The following is a 15,671-nucleotide window of genomic DNA, read 5'->3' on the forward strand; positions in this document are numbered from 1 at the left end:
AATGGAGAAAAAAGAAAAGAAAAGCAAGGCAACGACATTAAAAAACAAGCAGTAATGCAGTACAGTGAGGACATGAATAACAAAAAAATAAAAGATCAATAAAAGCAAGGGTGTAGAAGTGGGTCTTGAGCTGTGCTTTAAAAATGTCTACAGAGGCTGAACAATTGAGTTCAGCCTCTAATTATTATTATATATATTTTATTTTGTAATATTTTTGTACTTGCTTTGGGTCTGTGCATGGGCAGGGCATCAGTATTATATTCATATAATTAGACTGGATAGTTTGATATTAGCATAAGTGTTCTTTTCCTGTTTTTTGAGTGGTCCCCTGTGTCCCTGTATCCGAGCACGGAAATAGCATAATTATTGTCACTGTTGTGCAGCATAACACACAGAGGCCAGGGAGGAGAGCTTGTACAGTACAGTACAGTACAGTACAGTACAGCCCAGTACAGTAAAGTACTCGACCTGAACAAAAATCATTTTTTTAGATAAAAAAATAGGTATCGTAAAAAATATGCTATATCGTGAGTATATCGTTATCGTGATAAAATAAATTCTATATCGTGATATGAGATTTTGTCATATCGCCCAGCCCTACCCACAATCCCCCAGTTCAACGTGACAGCATACAATAACCCACAATCCCCCAGGTCAACGTGACAGCCTACAGTACCCACAATCCCCCAGTTCAACGTGACAGCATACAATAACCCACAATCCCCCAGTTCATCGTGACAGCCTACAGTACCCACAATCCCCCAGTTCAACGTGACAGCATACAATAACCCACAATCCCCCAGTTCATCGTGACAGCATACAGTACCCACAATCCCCCAGTTCAACGTGACAGCATACAATAACCCACAATCCCCCAGTTCAACATGACAGCATACAATAACCCACAATCCCCCAGTTCAACGTGACAGCATACAGTACCCACAATCCCCCAGTTCAAAGTGACAGCCTACAGTACCCACAATCCCCCAGTTCATCGTGACAGCCTACAGTACCCACAATCCCCCAGTTCATCGTGACAGCATACAATAACCCACAATCCCCCAGTTCATCGTGACAGCCTACAGTACCCACAATCCCCCAGTTCAAAGTGACAGCCTACAGTACCCACAATCCCCCAGTTCATCGTGACAGCATACAGTACCCACAATCCCCCAGTTCATCGTGACAGCATACAATACCCACAATCCCCCAGGTCAACGTGACAGCCTACAGTACCCACAATCCCCCAGTTCAACGTGACAGCATACAATAACCCACAATCCCCCAGGTCAACGTGACAGCCTACAGTACCCACAATCCCCCAGTTCAAAGTGACAGCCTACAGTACCCACAATCCCCCAGTTCATCGTGACAGCCTACAGTACCCACAATCCCCCAGTTCAAAGTGACAGCCTACAGTACCCACAATCCCCCAGTTCATCGTGACAGCATACAGTACCCACAATCCCCCAGTTCATCGTGACAGCATACAATACCCACAATCCCCCAGTTCAACGTGACAGCATACAATAACCCACAATCCCCCAGGTCAACGTGACAGCCTACAGTACCCACAATCCCCCAGTTCAACGTGACAGCATACAGTACCCACAATCCCCCAGTTCATCGTGACAGCATACAATAACCCACAATCCCCCAGTTCATCGTGACAGCATACAATAACCCACAATCCCCCAGGTCAACGTGACAGCCTACAGTACCCACAATCCCCCAGTTCATCGTGACAGCATACAATAACCCACAATCCCCCAGTTCATCGTGACAGCATACAATAACCCACAATCCCCCAGGTCAACGTGACAGCATACAGTACCCACAATCCCCCAGTTCAACGTGACAGCATACAATAACCCACAATCCCCCAGTTCAACATGACAGCCTACAGTACCCACAATCCCTCAGGTCAACGTGACAGCCTACAATCCCCACAATCCCCCAGGTCAACGTGACACTCGTGACAGCCTACAATGCCTACAATACGCACAATCCCCGGTCAACATGACAGCCTACAGTTAACTGCAGAACTACAATACCCAACATGACAGCCACACTCTGTTCTAGTAAAACGTATCCGAGTTAAAAACGCGTCTCATCCTTCTCATTTCATCACAGCAGAAACACATTAAAGGCCTTTTCATAGTCCAGTTTTAGGTGATAAGACGACACAATCGTAAAAAAGAAAACCTCAGTGACGTCATGTTGTAGTTTTAGTAAAAACAGAGAGGTGTGTTTGGGTTAGCGGTGAGTCTCTTACCACCGCGGCTCAGTGACGTCATGTTGTAGTTTTAGTAAAAACAGAGAGGTGTGTTTGGGGGTGAGCGGTGAGTCTCTTACCACCGCGGCTCAGTGACGCCATGTTGTAGTTCTAGTAAGAACAGAGATGTGTGTTTGGGTGAGCGGTGAGTCTCTTACCACCGCGGCTCAGTGACGTCATGTTGTAGTTTTAGTAAAAACAGAGAGATGTGTTTGGGTGAGCGGTGAGTCTCTTACCACCGCGGCTCAGTGACGTCATGTTGTAGTTTTAGTAAAAACAGAGAGGTGTGTTTGGGTGAGCGGTGAGTCTCTTACCACCGCGGCTCAGTGACGTCATGTTGTAGTTTTAGTAAAAACAGAGAGGTGTGTTTGGGTGAGCGGTGAGTCTCTTACCACCGCGGCTCAGTGACGTCATGTTGTAGTTTTAGTAAAAACAGAGAGGTGTGTTTGGGTGAGCGGTGAGTCTCTTACCACCGCGGCTCAGTGACGTCATGTTGTAGTTTTAGTAAAAACAGAGAGATGTGTTTGGGTGAGCGGTGAGTCTCTTACCACCGCGGCTCAGTGACGTCATGTTGTAGTTTTAGTAAAAACAGAGAGATGTGTTTGGGGTGAGCAGTGAGTCTCTTACCACCGCGGCTCAGTGACGTCATGTTGTAGTTTTAGTAAAAACAGAGAGGTGTGTTTGGGGTGAGAAGTGAGTCTCTTACCACCGCGGCTCAGTGACGTCATGTTGTAGTTTTAGTAAAAACAGAGAGGTGTGTTTGGGGTGAGCAGTGAGTCTCTTACCACCGCGGCTCAGTGACGTCATGTTGTAGTTTTAGTAAAAACAGAGAGATGTGTTTGGGGTGAGCGGTGAGTCTCTTACCACCGCGGCTCAGTGACGTCATGTTGTAGTTTTAGTAAAAACAGAGAGGTGTGTTTGGGGTGAGCAGTGAGTCTCTTACCACCGCGGCTCAGTGACGTCATGTTGTAGTTTTAGTAAAAACAGAGAGGTGTGTTTGGGTGAGCGGTGAGTCTCTTACCACCGCGGCTCAGTGACGTCATGTTGTAGTTTTAGTAAAAACAGAGAGGTGTGTTTGGGTGAGCGGTGAGTCTCTTACCACCGCGTGACGTCATGTTGTAGTTTTCGGTGATCACCTTTTCACTGAAAACTGGACTATGAATAGCCTTAAGGGGTTAAAATGCGTCTCATTTCAGCAGATAGAAAGGTTTAATACTTTAATACTAAGGTTTATACTTACATTTGGTCTCTGGGTTTCCGATAGCCATGTGGAGAGTCGAGTCAAGGAATGGGACACATTATTATATCTATCTGATTGGATAGAACTCTGACACAGACCTAGGGCACCCATTGGCCAGCGGACCCCCATTAGGAAATATACGCCAAGGACCCCCCCCCCCCCCCCCCCCCCCCCCCCCCCCCATAAGAGAAGATTTTGACGGCTCTAGAAGTGATTCTCAACCCGTTTAATTTGAAGGAGCCCCAGTTTGACCTGAATTAGGCTACGGTCCTCTATTTATATTGTAAAATTAAAGTATAATTGTATAACTGAGAGTGTACAAATGGAACCAAATGGATGTGGTTCCATTTGTACACTCTCAGAGTTACAGACCCGTAAGGTTCCATTTGGTTCCATTTGTACACTCTCAGAGTTACAGACCCGTAAGGTTCCATTTGGGACCCCCTGGAACTCCCTCAAGGACCCCTAGGGGTCCCCGGAACCCACTTTGGGAACCACTGTTTTAGACGACTAATGTGGGAATTTTGTTAAAGTCCTTTACACCCAAACTATGGCTGTAAACAGCTCAGTGAATCGGGCCCTAGACTCTAGGTAGTTGAACTTTAACGTTCATTGTTTAGTGTATAAATACAGTATAAAGGATATAATAAGGGTATTATTGTATACATACAGTATAAAGGATATAATAAGGGTATTATTGTATACATACAGTATAAAGGATATAATAAGGGTTCTCCAGCAGCAGTGAAGCCATGGCAGACTCTTTGATCATCGGTCTGGCCATCAGAGTCCGTCTGCGCCAGAAATACTGTAAATACACAGGTATAAATACTGTAAATATACAGTTATAAATACTGTAAATATACAGTTATAAATACTGTAAATATACAGTTATGAATACTGTAAATATACAGTTATGAATACTGTAAATATACAGTTATAAATACTGTAAATACAGTTATAAATACTGTAAATATACAGTTATAAATACTGTAAATATACAGTTATAAATACTGTAAATATACAGTTATGAATACTGTAAATATACAGTTATGAATACTGTAAATATACAGTTATGAATACTGTAAATATACAGTTATAAATACTGTAAATATACAGGTATAAATACTGTAAATATACAGTTATGAATACTGTAAATATACAGTTATAAATACTGTAAATATACAGTTATGAATACTGTAAATATACAGTTATGAATACTGTAAATATACAGTTATGAATACTGTAAATATACAGTTATAAATACTGTAAATATACAGTTATAAATACTGTAAATATACAGTTATGAATACTGTAAATATACAGTTATGAATACTGTAAATATACAGTTATAAATACTGTAAATATACAGTTATAAATACTGTAAATATACAGTTATGAATACTGTAAATATACAGTTATAAATACTGTAAATATACAGTTATAAATACTGTAAATATACAGTTATGAATACTGTAAATATACAGTTATGAATACTGTAAATATACAGTTATACTGTAAATATACAGTTATGAATACTGTAAATATACAGTTATACTGTAAATGTACAGTTATACAGTTATGAATACTGTAAATATACAGTTATACTGTAAATATACAGTTATACAGTTATAAATACTGTAAATATACAGTTATACTGTAAATGTACAGTTATACAGTTATAAATACTGTAAATATACAGTTATACTGTAAATATACAGTTATAAATACTGTAAATATACAGTTATACTGTAAATATACAGTTATAGTTATGAATATTGTAAATATACAGTTATACTGTAAATATACAGTTATAGTTATAAATACTGTAAATATACAGTTATACTGTAAATATACAGTTATACAGTTATGAATACTGTAAATATAAAGTCATACATATATATGTGTTGGGGTCCTTGGCGTGAAATATTGAGCACCACTGACATAGAAACATTAAATAAGCGTTAACTCAGGTCTGAATGGGTTAATTAAATAAGGTCTGAATGGGTTAATTAAATATGTCGTCCTCAGGTCTGAATGGGTTAATTAAATATGTCGTCCTCAGGTCTGAATGGGTTAATTAAATAAGGTCTGAATGGGTTAATTAAATAAGCGTTAATTCTCACATGGTCTCCAGTCCCGGCCAGGTGGACGACTACTGGTCTGTTCTTCCTCCACGTCTTAGGCACTATGAACTGGAACCTGATGGAAACACAGTCTTAGGCACTATGAACTGGAACCTGATGGAAACAGACAGTCTTAGGCACTATGAACTGGAACCTGGTGGAAACAGACAGTCTTAGGCACTATGAACTGGAACCTGATGGAAACAGACAGTCTTAGGCACTATGAACTGGAACCTGGTGGAAACACAGTCTTAGGCACTATGAACTGGAACCTGATGGAAACACAGTCTTAGGCACTATGAACTGGAACCTGGTGGAAACACAGTCTTAGGCACTATGAACTGGAACCTGATGGAAACAGACAGTCTTAGGCACTATGAACTGGAACCTGGTGGAAACAGACAGTCTTAGGCACTATGAACTGGAACCTGATGGAAACAGACAGTCTTAGGCACTATGAACTGGAACCTGGTGGAAACACAGTCTTAGGCACTATGAACTGGAACCTGATGGAAACACAGTCTTAGACACTATGAACTGGAACCTGGTGGAAACAGTCTTAGGCACTATGAACTGGAACCTGGTGGAAACAGACAGTCTTAGGCACTATGAACTGGAACCTGATGGAAACAGACAGTCTTAGGCACTATGAACTGGAACCTGATGGAAACACAGTCTCAGGCCCCTTTTCCACTATGGGGTGGAACCAGAACCAGAACCAGAACTTTCCAGGACCCAGAACTACCAAGAACCATGTGTAGTTCCAGAACCAAGTTCTGCTTCCGTTTCCATATAACCAGAACCCAGAACCTGTTAAGTCTGCCCCCCCCCCCCCCCCCTATTCCCCCACTGCTGAGTAGCTCGGCCGGCAGGGCCCCCTCCCCCTTGGCACGGCCGGGGGGGTCCCGGAATACAGAGATATTCATGTTTAAATAATGACTGGTTATTATTCAACAGTGGTGGAAAGTAGCTGTATATAGTATTCTACTTAAATACATTTCGGCCATTTGAAAATAGACAAACTACAAGCTCGATGAGACACGTGAGCTTGTAGATTGTCTATTTTCAAATTTATTTGCTTTATTGTACTTTTTTAAACCAATAATATGAACATATTTTTATATGCCACATGTGCCACAGCTGTGGCAGCCACATGCCACAGCTGTCACATATATTTCCTATACATAATAGATATACTGTATATGCACATACTGTAGTTTATATGAACATGGATTGGATATATGCAGCATACATTATATATAGGCTATATTTGCCGATATGGATTTCCTTTCCATGTGGGGAGTGGGACAACAGTAAAACACCCGTTTTAAATGCATTCGACCAGTTGTTCTCCAACCTTTACCTGTCTACAATATTTTGCTTAAACTGCAAGAGAAAAATATATATCATATAGGCTATAGCTCATATGATAAATGATAACCCACCTTTTGAATATAGCATTTAACATTGTGTGGGTTGCAATTATAGTGCCTCTTGAGCAGATTGAGCAAATTGTGCCATAACATCCAGTCCAGTTGTAATGTCAATATCAAGAAATGTGCAAATACAAATCATTTAACCGTTGTGCTAGTTGAATTTAATTCTTCCAATGTGTAGTATTGTGTACAGCACATTTCTAGTAATGATATGCCTAATGCCTTGCCCTGAAAAAGAAAGAAAATTCTGTTCTGGCAATTTAGAATAGATTATATGGCGCTCTCGCGCGCGAGCACACGCACGCAAACACATACACGCACGCAAACACATACGCACACGCACACACACACATCTGCAGTTAGCCTAGCTGTTAGCTGTAGTGTAGAACAACAACTGCAAGCAAACAACTCGTCGCGACAGCTTTATGGCTCTCTCTCTCTCTCCCTCACGCACACACAAGCTCTGTCTCTCCCTCTCTCGTGGCCATAGTGTTTCTGTGTGCTTTTCCAGGTTATTTTTATGTGTGTCCGCTGTCGCTGTGTCGCACTTAGGAGTTTAAAATGTGCGCTGTTGTGTTGTGTGCGCTTCTCCTCGCTCCGGTCTCCTCAGTGCTCAGAGTGCTGTCACCTCAGCTCGACCAATCGAGAGCAGCAGCGCTGCTGGCCCCGCCCATAGGTTCCCAGAACTCAGCGTTAGTACTACCTCAAAAGCAGGGCCGAAAAAAGGTTCTGAGAACCTGGTCTGAAACCGTGCCGTACCGCGCTGTGCGCTGTGGAAACAAACCCAGAACTAAAAAAAATAGGTTCAGGTTCTGGATAGTTCTGGTTCCACCCCATAGTGGAAAAGGGGCCTTAGGCACTATGAACTGGAACCTGGTGGAAACAGTCTTAGGCACTATGAACTGGAACCTGGTGGAAACAGACAGTCTTAGGCACTATGAACTGGAACCTGATGGAAACAGACAGTCTTAGGCACTATGAACTGGAACCTGGTGGAAACACAGTCTTAGGCACTATGAACTGGAACCTGGTGGAAACAGACAGTCTTAGGCACTATGAACTGGAACCTGGTGGAAACAGACAGTCTTAGGCACTATGAACTGGAACCTGATGGAAACAGACAGTCTTAGGCACTATGAACTGGAACCTGATGGAAACAGACAGTCTTAGGCACTATGAACTGGAACCTGGTGGAAACAGACAGTCTTAGGCACTATGAACTGGAACCTGGTGGAAACACAGTCTTAGGCACTATGAACTGGAACCTGGTGGAAACAGACAGTCTTAGGCACTATGAACTGGAACCTGGTGGAAACAGACAGTCTTAGGCACTATGAACTGGAACCTGATGGAAACACAGTCTTAGGCACTATGAACTGGAACCTGGTGGAAACAGTCTTAGGCACTATGAACTGGAACCTGGTGGAAACAGTGTCTTAGACACTGAAAATATTCAGAATATTCTTCTCTCGTTTGATATCATTGAAGATGCACTAGGACTGTTTAGGGGTATATTCAGGTACCTGGCCTTAACAGACTCCTGGGGTAGGATTCCAGGGTTAGGGTAGGGTAGTGGGGTATGTTGAGGGGTATATTCAGGTACCTGGCCTTAACAGACTCCTGGGGCAGGATTCCAGGGTTAGGGTAGGGTAGTGGGGTATGTTTAGGGGTATATTCAGGTACCTGGCCTTAACAGACTCCTGGGGTAGGATTCCAGGGTTAGGGTAGGGTAGTGGGGTATGTTTAGGGGTATATTCAGGTACCTGGCCTTAACAGACTCCTGGGGTAGGATTCCAGGGTTAGGTTAGGGTAGTGGGGTATGTTTAGGGGTATATTCAGGTACCTGGCCTTAACAGACTCCTGGGGCAGGATTCCAGGGTTAGGGTAGGGTAGTGGGGCATGTTCCCCCTAACGTGCGCGCACATGGCCAAATGCTCTCGCGCACAACTGAAATCCGTTGCGCACAGACACAGACGCTGGTGTAAAAAAAAACAAGTTTTCTTTAAAAACAAAAAGTGTGCCCGAGTATCATCTACATTACAGTAATAATACCTATCCCGAGTCGATATTTGCCACACTTTGTTTTTTATTTACTTTACACTTTAATTAGATTTAGACAGGTCTCCGCCCCTCCTTTTATTACTCGGCCTCCTCTCCTCTCCTCCTGTGTTTGACTGTGCGGCGACAGCAGGCAGCCAGGCAGCAGTGCTAATGAAACGGTACCCAAGAACCAGATAAGATGGCGTTGCTTGGACCCGTGCGTACGGTGCGTTTAGAAGTGTGATAAAAAGCACGGCTGTGTGCAACAACAACGAGAGGGGGACTATAACGCGTTAGCTTCGCGCTAGCTAGTAGCTAACGTGGTTATGACTACGGGCGCGTTCGGAAATACCACACCGGAGCGCACTCGCCTGTTAGTTTGCATTGCACAGTGGGCTCAGTGCGCCCGTACACAACAAGCCTCCAGTCCGGTGTACTTGTGAATGAAACATGTGGAAGCTAACGCTAATCTCTAGGGTCTAGCAGGGTCTCTCTGTAGTTCTCTAATCTGTTAATACATCTTTCACATTTATCTGTGGAACCATTCTGTTGCTTCTCTGGGTGGGGGGTCCCCAGTTCGATTACTTTGGGGGGTCACAGCCTGAAAAGGTTGAGAACCACTGATATAGACTAACTGAATATTCCTAAAATTGCTAGCCTTGATATAAAATACAAATGTTGTAACTTGCGTAACCTTATGTAACTATTCATTCATTCACTCGTAGGCCTATACGAAAATCCATTTGGAAAAAAGGGAATAAATCACACCTGTGTGAAGTGAGGGGCGCTCACTTCGCATTATCTTACGTTTGGATAGTTGGTGTCAAGGTGACGTATGTTTGCTCAGTAGTTGCTGATGTCTGCTCAGGAGGTTTGAGTGTTTGCTCAGACCGAATGTTCTTTTAGAGGGAACATTGGTAGTGGGGTATGTTTAGGGGTATATTCAGGTACCTGGCCTTAACAGACTCCTGGGGCAGGATTCCAGGGTTAGGGTAGGGGGGTATGTTTAGGGGTATATTCAGGTACCTGGCCTTAACAGACTCCTGGGGCAGGATTCCAGGGTTAGGGTAGGGTAGTGGGGTATGTTTAGGGGTATATTCAGGTACCTGGCCTTAACAGACTCCTGGGGCAGGATTCCAGGAACCAGCTCTTCCAGAGGAGAGATGAAGTATCCATCATGGATGCGACAGTCCGACTGCTCTTCTGTCTGGAACATGAATAATACAATAAGTACATCTGTCTGGAACATGAATAATACAATAATACTGTAAATATAGGCAGGAAGGCAGGCAGGCAGGCAGACAGGCAGGCAGGCAGACAGACAGACAGGTACCTTGTTGATGTAAACAGGGTAGTCGTTGGGGACCAGCCCTTTACACCTCTCTCTGTCTCCGATGATCTTACGGAACTCAAAGATTCTGCAGAATCACAGACAGACAGACAGACAGACAGACAGACAGACAGACATGCAGATCAAGTCATCATGTTGTTGTCGTACAGTGAAGTGTGAGAACACCCTATGGTTTTCATTTTAAGGCCCATTGTTTATTGGGCGTTTGATGACATTTAGCCTCTCAGACCCATCTGAGCCACGGACCACCATCTGATGACATTTAGCCTCTCAGACCCATCTGAGCCACGGACCACCATTTGATGACATTTAGCCTCTCAGACCCATCTGAGCCACGGACCACCATCTGATGACATTTAGCCTCTCAGACCCATCTGAGCCACGAACCACCATCTGATGACATTTAGCCTCTCAGACCAATCTGAGCCACGGACCACCATGTGATGACATTTAGCCTCTCTGCCCTATAATAAAACCATTAGGCATCAGCCCTGAAATGAAAATATACTGTACGATTTGAATCGTGATGCTAGGTTCACGATACAGTTTTTCTAAATGTTTAAAAATATATATTTATTTTTTCCAGACAAATCTTTATATTATTTCCTCTTAACAGTTTGACTGCGGAAAACGATTTATCAGACTTTTAATCAACCCCCCTTCACTGCCGAGATTGTTGTATTACCTTTAGAGCATACGCTGAATTATTTGGGCTTTTAATCCGCGAAAATCCAGCAAAAAAAGCTCCCCTGGTTTGTTATGATCCGAGTGTATCATCCACCATCTTGGTGCACCCGGAAGACGCACACAAGACTGGTCTCAATGAGGCGTTGCACCCCATTCGTTTACATTGGACTCAATTTCCCAGAAGCCCTAGCAGCCCACAGCATGTGACGATTTCCGGTTTTTTTATCACAACAGATGCGCCTACTCTCTTTCTCCGCGGCGAAGAAGAATTCTCTTTTTTTTGTTTACATTACGGCGGATTAAACACATAAAACAAAAGTCGCGTATGTCCGATATGGCAGCGACATTAACCTGGAGTAATCCATTCAAAGCACGGAAACTGTTAACCCCATTCAGGACGGGAACCCCTTTTGGTGCTTTAGGGATGATGTTAAACTTCAGCTATTGAAAATAGCAGATCTACAAGCTCATTGCTACAAGCTTGTATCTAAAATGAGGCGCAAATCCATAATATTCTTTCAGGGTGAACATTTTTAACTTGTATCTTTGCTTCTGGGGGGGGGGGGGATTTTTGGGGTCCTTGATATGAAATAGTTTGAGAACCACTGACATAGAAACATGAGGTTTTAACCCTGTGAGAACCACTGACATAGAAACATGAGGTTTTAACCCTGTGAGAACCACTGATATAGAAACATGAGGTTTAACCCTGTGAGAACCACTGATATAGAAACATGAGGTTTTAACCCTGTGAGAACCACTGACATAGAAACATGAGGTTTTAACCCTGTGAGAACCACTGATATAGAAACATGAGGTTTAACCCTGTGAGAACCACTGATATAGAAACATGAGGTTTTAACCCTGTGAGAACCACTGATATAGAAACATGAGGTTTAACCCTGTGAGAAGTTGAACCACTGATATAGAAACATGAGGTTTAACCCTGTGAGAACCACTGACATAGAAACATGAGGGTTTAACCCTGTGAGAACCACTGATATAGAAACATGAGGTTTAACCCTGTGAGAACCACTGATATAGAAACATGAGGTTTAACCCTGTGAGAACCACTGATATAGAAACATGAGGTTTTAACTCTGTGAGAACCACTGATATAGAAACATGAGGTTTTTCAGAACACTGTAAGGGTTTAGAAGACATTTAGTAGGATCAGGTCAGACGGGTTAAAACAATGTTTCGAGACGCAACGAGAGCGTTTTCTCGTTGGTCTCAGCGGTCTGATGTGTGTGTGTGTGTGTGTGTGTGTGTGTGTGTGTGTGAGACGGTTGACCTCTGACCTCTTCAGGTCCTCCGGTCTGCCCCACCCCTGGATGAACAGCTTGGTGAGGAGCAGACGTCGGTAGAGCAGATCTAGACGACTCACACCCATGGACTAGCAGGGACATCTGCACACACACACACACACACACACACACACACACAGACACACACACACACAGACACACGCACGCACGCGCACGCACACACACAGTAAATGTAATACATCAAATACATTAAAAGAAATAGTCATCAAGAATCCTATGTAAGCTAAATAACCTAAGAGTGGAATATCTATGGACCCGTTGTTAGGGTCCATTTGTACACTGTCAGAGTTAAATTAACACTGATTTCACAATATAAATCGGGGGTCCCAGAGATAGAAATGCAGTTTGAGCGGGAGAGAGGTGGTGGAGTTAGTTGCTTTAGCAGACAGTTTGAGAGGGAGAGAGGTGGTGGAGTTAGCTGCTTTAGGAGACAGTTTGAGAGGGAGAGAGGTGGTGGAGTTAGTTGCTTTAGGAGACAGTTTGAGAGGGAGAGAGGTGGTGGAGTTAGTTGCTTTAGCAGACAGTTTGAGAGGGGGAGAGGTGGTGGAGTTAGTTGCTTTAGGAGACAGTTTGAGAGGGAGAGAGGTGGTGGAGTTAGCTGCTTTAGGAGACAGTTTGAGAGGGAGAGAGGTGGTGGAGTTAGTTGCTTTAGAGCGTCCAATGGAGTTAAGAGGTTTTGTCCAAAGCACTTGTTAATACTTTCGATTGGTTCAATATTTTCACAGAGACGTAAAGGGTGTTCAATAGTACTGATTTATGGAACAACACACAGACGTAAAGGGTGTTCAATAGCACTGATTTATGGAACAACACACAGACGTAAAGGGTGTTCAATAGCACTGATTTATGAAACAACACACAGACGTAAAGGGTATTCAATAGCACTGATTTATGAAACAACACACAGACGTAAAGGGTGTTCAATAGCACTGATTTATGGAACAACACACAGACGTAAAGGGTGTTCAATAGCACTGATTTATGGAACAACACACAGACGTAAAGGGTGTTCAATAGCACTGATTTATGGAACAACACAGAACACACAGACGTAAAGGGTGTTCAATAGCACTGATTTATGGAACAACACACAGACGTAAAGGGTGTTCAATAGCACTGATTTATGGAACAGCACACAGACGTAAAGGGTGTTCAATAGCACTGATTTATGGAACAACACACAGACGTAAAGGGTGTTCAATAGCACTGATTTATGGAACAACACACTGACGTAAAGGGTGTTCAATAGCACTGATTTATGAAACAACACACAGACGGAAAGGGTGTTCAATAGCACTGATATATGGAACAACACACAGACGTAAAGGGTGTTCAATAGCACTGATTTATGGAACAACACACAGACGTAAAGGGTGTTCAATAGTACTGATTTATGGAACAACACACAGACGGAAAGGGTGTTCAATAGCACTGATTTATGGAACAACACACAGACGTAAAGGGTGTTCAATAGTACTGATTTATGGAACAACACACAGACGTAAAGGGTGTTCAATAGCACTGATATATGGAACAACACACAGACGTAAAGGTTGTTATGTTCAATAGCACTGATTTATGCCACAACAAATAAATCAAAAACCTCAAAAATGGAGTAGCAGCAACGAATTATTCTCTATCTCTACATCAGATATAAACTTCAATACCCAGCATTCCACAAAGAACACATGACCCAGGCTTATGTAAATGCACCCTGTGTGTGTGTGTGTGTGTGTGTGTGTGTGTGTGTGTGTGTGTGTGTGTGTGTGTGGTACTCTTTGACCCTGGCAGAAGGTCACATTGACCTGGCCTACTTTTAGAACACAACCCTGACATGTTTAACATACTAACAAACACAGTGCACGCTCTCGCACGCACGCGCACACACACACACACACACACACACACACTATTGTTTCTAGTTGTACCATTGCTTACTTACGTCATGTTTTTTATTTATTCATGTAAAGAAACGTTGTTAATACCCTTCCTCAAAATCCAAACCACCAAACAGCAGCTGCACCCCCCCCCCCCCCGCCCCCCCAATACACACTGTACTGTATGTATTTAAATGGCTTCATGAATTGAACACACATGACAGGACCACAATGGCAACACACACACACACACACACACACCTGTTGACATTAATGTCAAACACAAACATGACAGACACACACACGCACACATCACATGCCTGCACACACACAAACCTGTTGACATGAATGTCAAACACACACACGTTGACACACACACACACACACACACACACACACACACACACACACACACACACGCACGCACACACACACACACACTGACACTATACATCTAAATAAACAACACTATAGACAAACCCGTTACAAAGTAACGGCTGCAGACAGTAGCCAATCAACAGCAGGGAAAGTCGTGTCAACTTGTGTGTGTTGTGAATGAATGATGTAAAAAAAACACCACCCGTTCATTCATTCATTCATTAATGTGTGTTTGTTGTCTCTCTAAAGGCTTTGCTTCATAAACAATAACTAATAACAACTAAAACAACAGACAGACAGACAGCAGATAAAGACAATAAACACATTTCACCGACCTGACAGCGTTCCATACAGTGTGTGTGTGTGTGTGTGTGTGTGTGTGTGCGCTCTGCTGCCCTTCTGAGCGTTAGCACCATGCTAACTGTGTGCTAACTGCACAGCTGTCCTTCTAATGGAGGCATTAGCATAGCACGATGCTAACTGCTCTACTGTCCTTCTAATGGAGACATTAGCATAGCACGATGCTAACTGCTCTACTGTCCTTCTAATGGAGGCTTTAGCATAGCATGATGCTAACTGCTCTACTGTCCTTCTAATGAAGCGTTAGCATAGCATGATGCTAACTGCTCTGCTGCTGTCCTTCTATCTAATGGAAGCATTAGCATAGCACGATGCTAACGGCTCTGCTGCTACTGTCCTTAATAATGAAGGGGTAGGTATAGCGTTAGCATTAGCATTAGCATGCTAACTGCTCTGTCAAAGGGCGAAACCCCTTAGGGTACTTTCTGTTACCATTGTGATTGTGTGGTCAGTGATCTGGAACTGGAGGTGGGCTGGGGGTCTCTGCAGGGCCGGGGACCACCCTCTGGGACCCTCACCAGGATCTCTATAAGTTGTCAAACAGTATGACAGTAACACTGGAGAAGGTTTTGG

General features: G+C 43.2%; 2 protein-coding genes across 4 annotated transcripts in view; both read right to left on the reverse strand.

The window, feature by feature from the left end:
- abhd18 (abhydrolase domain containing 18) overlaps positions 1-15,147 on the reverse strand; it is a 26,994-nt gene extending 11,847 nt beyond the window's left edge. For 2 of the 3 annotated variants that reach the window (XR_014570528.1, XM_083786644.1), the window contains exons 1-7: positions 15,074-15,147; positions 12,457-12,564; positions 10,451-10,535; positions 10,224-10,324; positions 5,642-5,717; positions 4,237-4,323; positions 3,516-3,541 (exon numbers count right to left, since the gene is read on the reverse strand). Coding sequence is in view for 1 of the 3 variants with exons in the window: in XM_083786644.1 (XP_083642770.1) it covers positions 3,516-3,541; positions 4,237-4,323; positions 5,642-5,717; positions 10,224-10,324; positions 10,451-10,535; positions 12,457-12,548 (467 nt within the window). In the remaining 2 variants the exon portion in view is untranslated. The remainder of the gene's footprint in view (positions 1-3,515; positions 3,542-4,236; positions 4,324-5,641; positions 5,718-10,223; positions 10,325-10,450; positions 10,536-12,456; positions 12,565-15,073) is intronic. The other variant, XR_014570529.1, reaches the window with a different exon arrangement.
- Positions 1-15,671, reverse strand: part of LOC310873856 (protein NLRC3-like) — a gene marked incomplete at its 3' end in the record, with an annotated part of 337,331 nt that overhangs the window by 259,500 nt on the left and 62,160 nt on the right. The gene's annotated exons all lie outside the window — the stretch shown is intronic.

Source organism: Protomyctophum parallelum, assembly GCF_964188405.1.
Source record: "Protomyctophum parallelum genome assembly, chromosome: 16".
Classification (NCBI taxonomy): domain Eukaryota; kingdom Metazoa; phylum Chordata; class Actinopteri; order Myctophiformes; family Myctophidae; genus Protomyctophum; species Protomyctophum parallelum.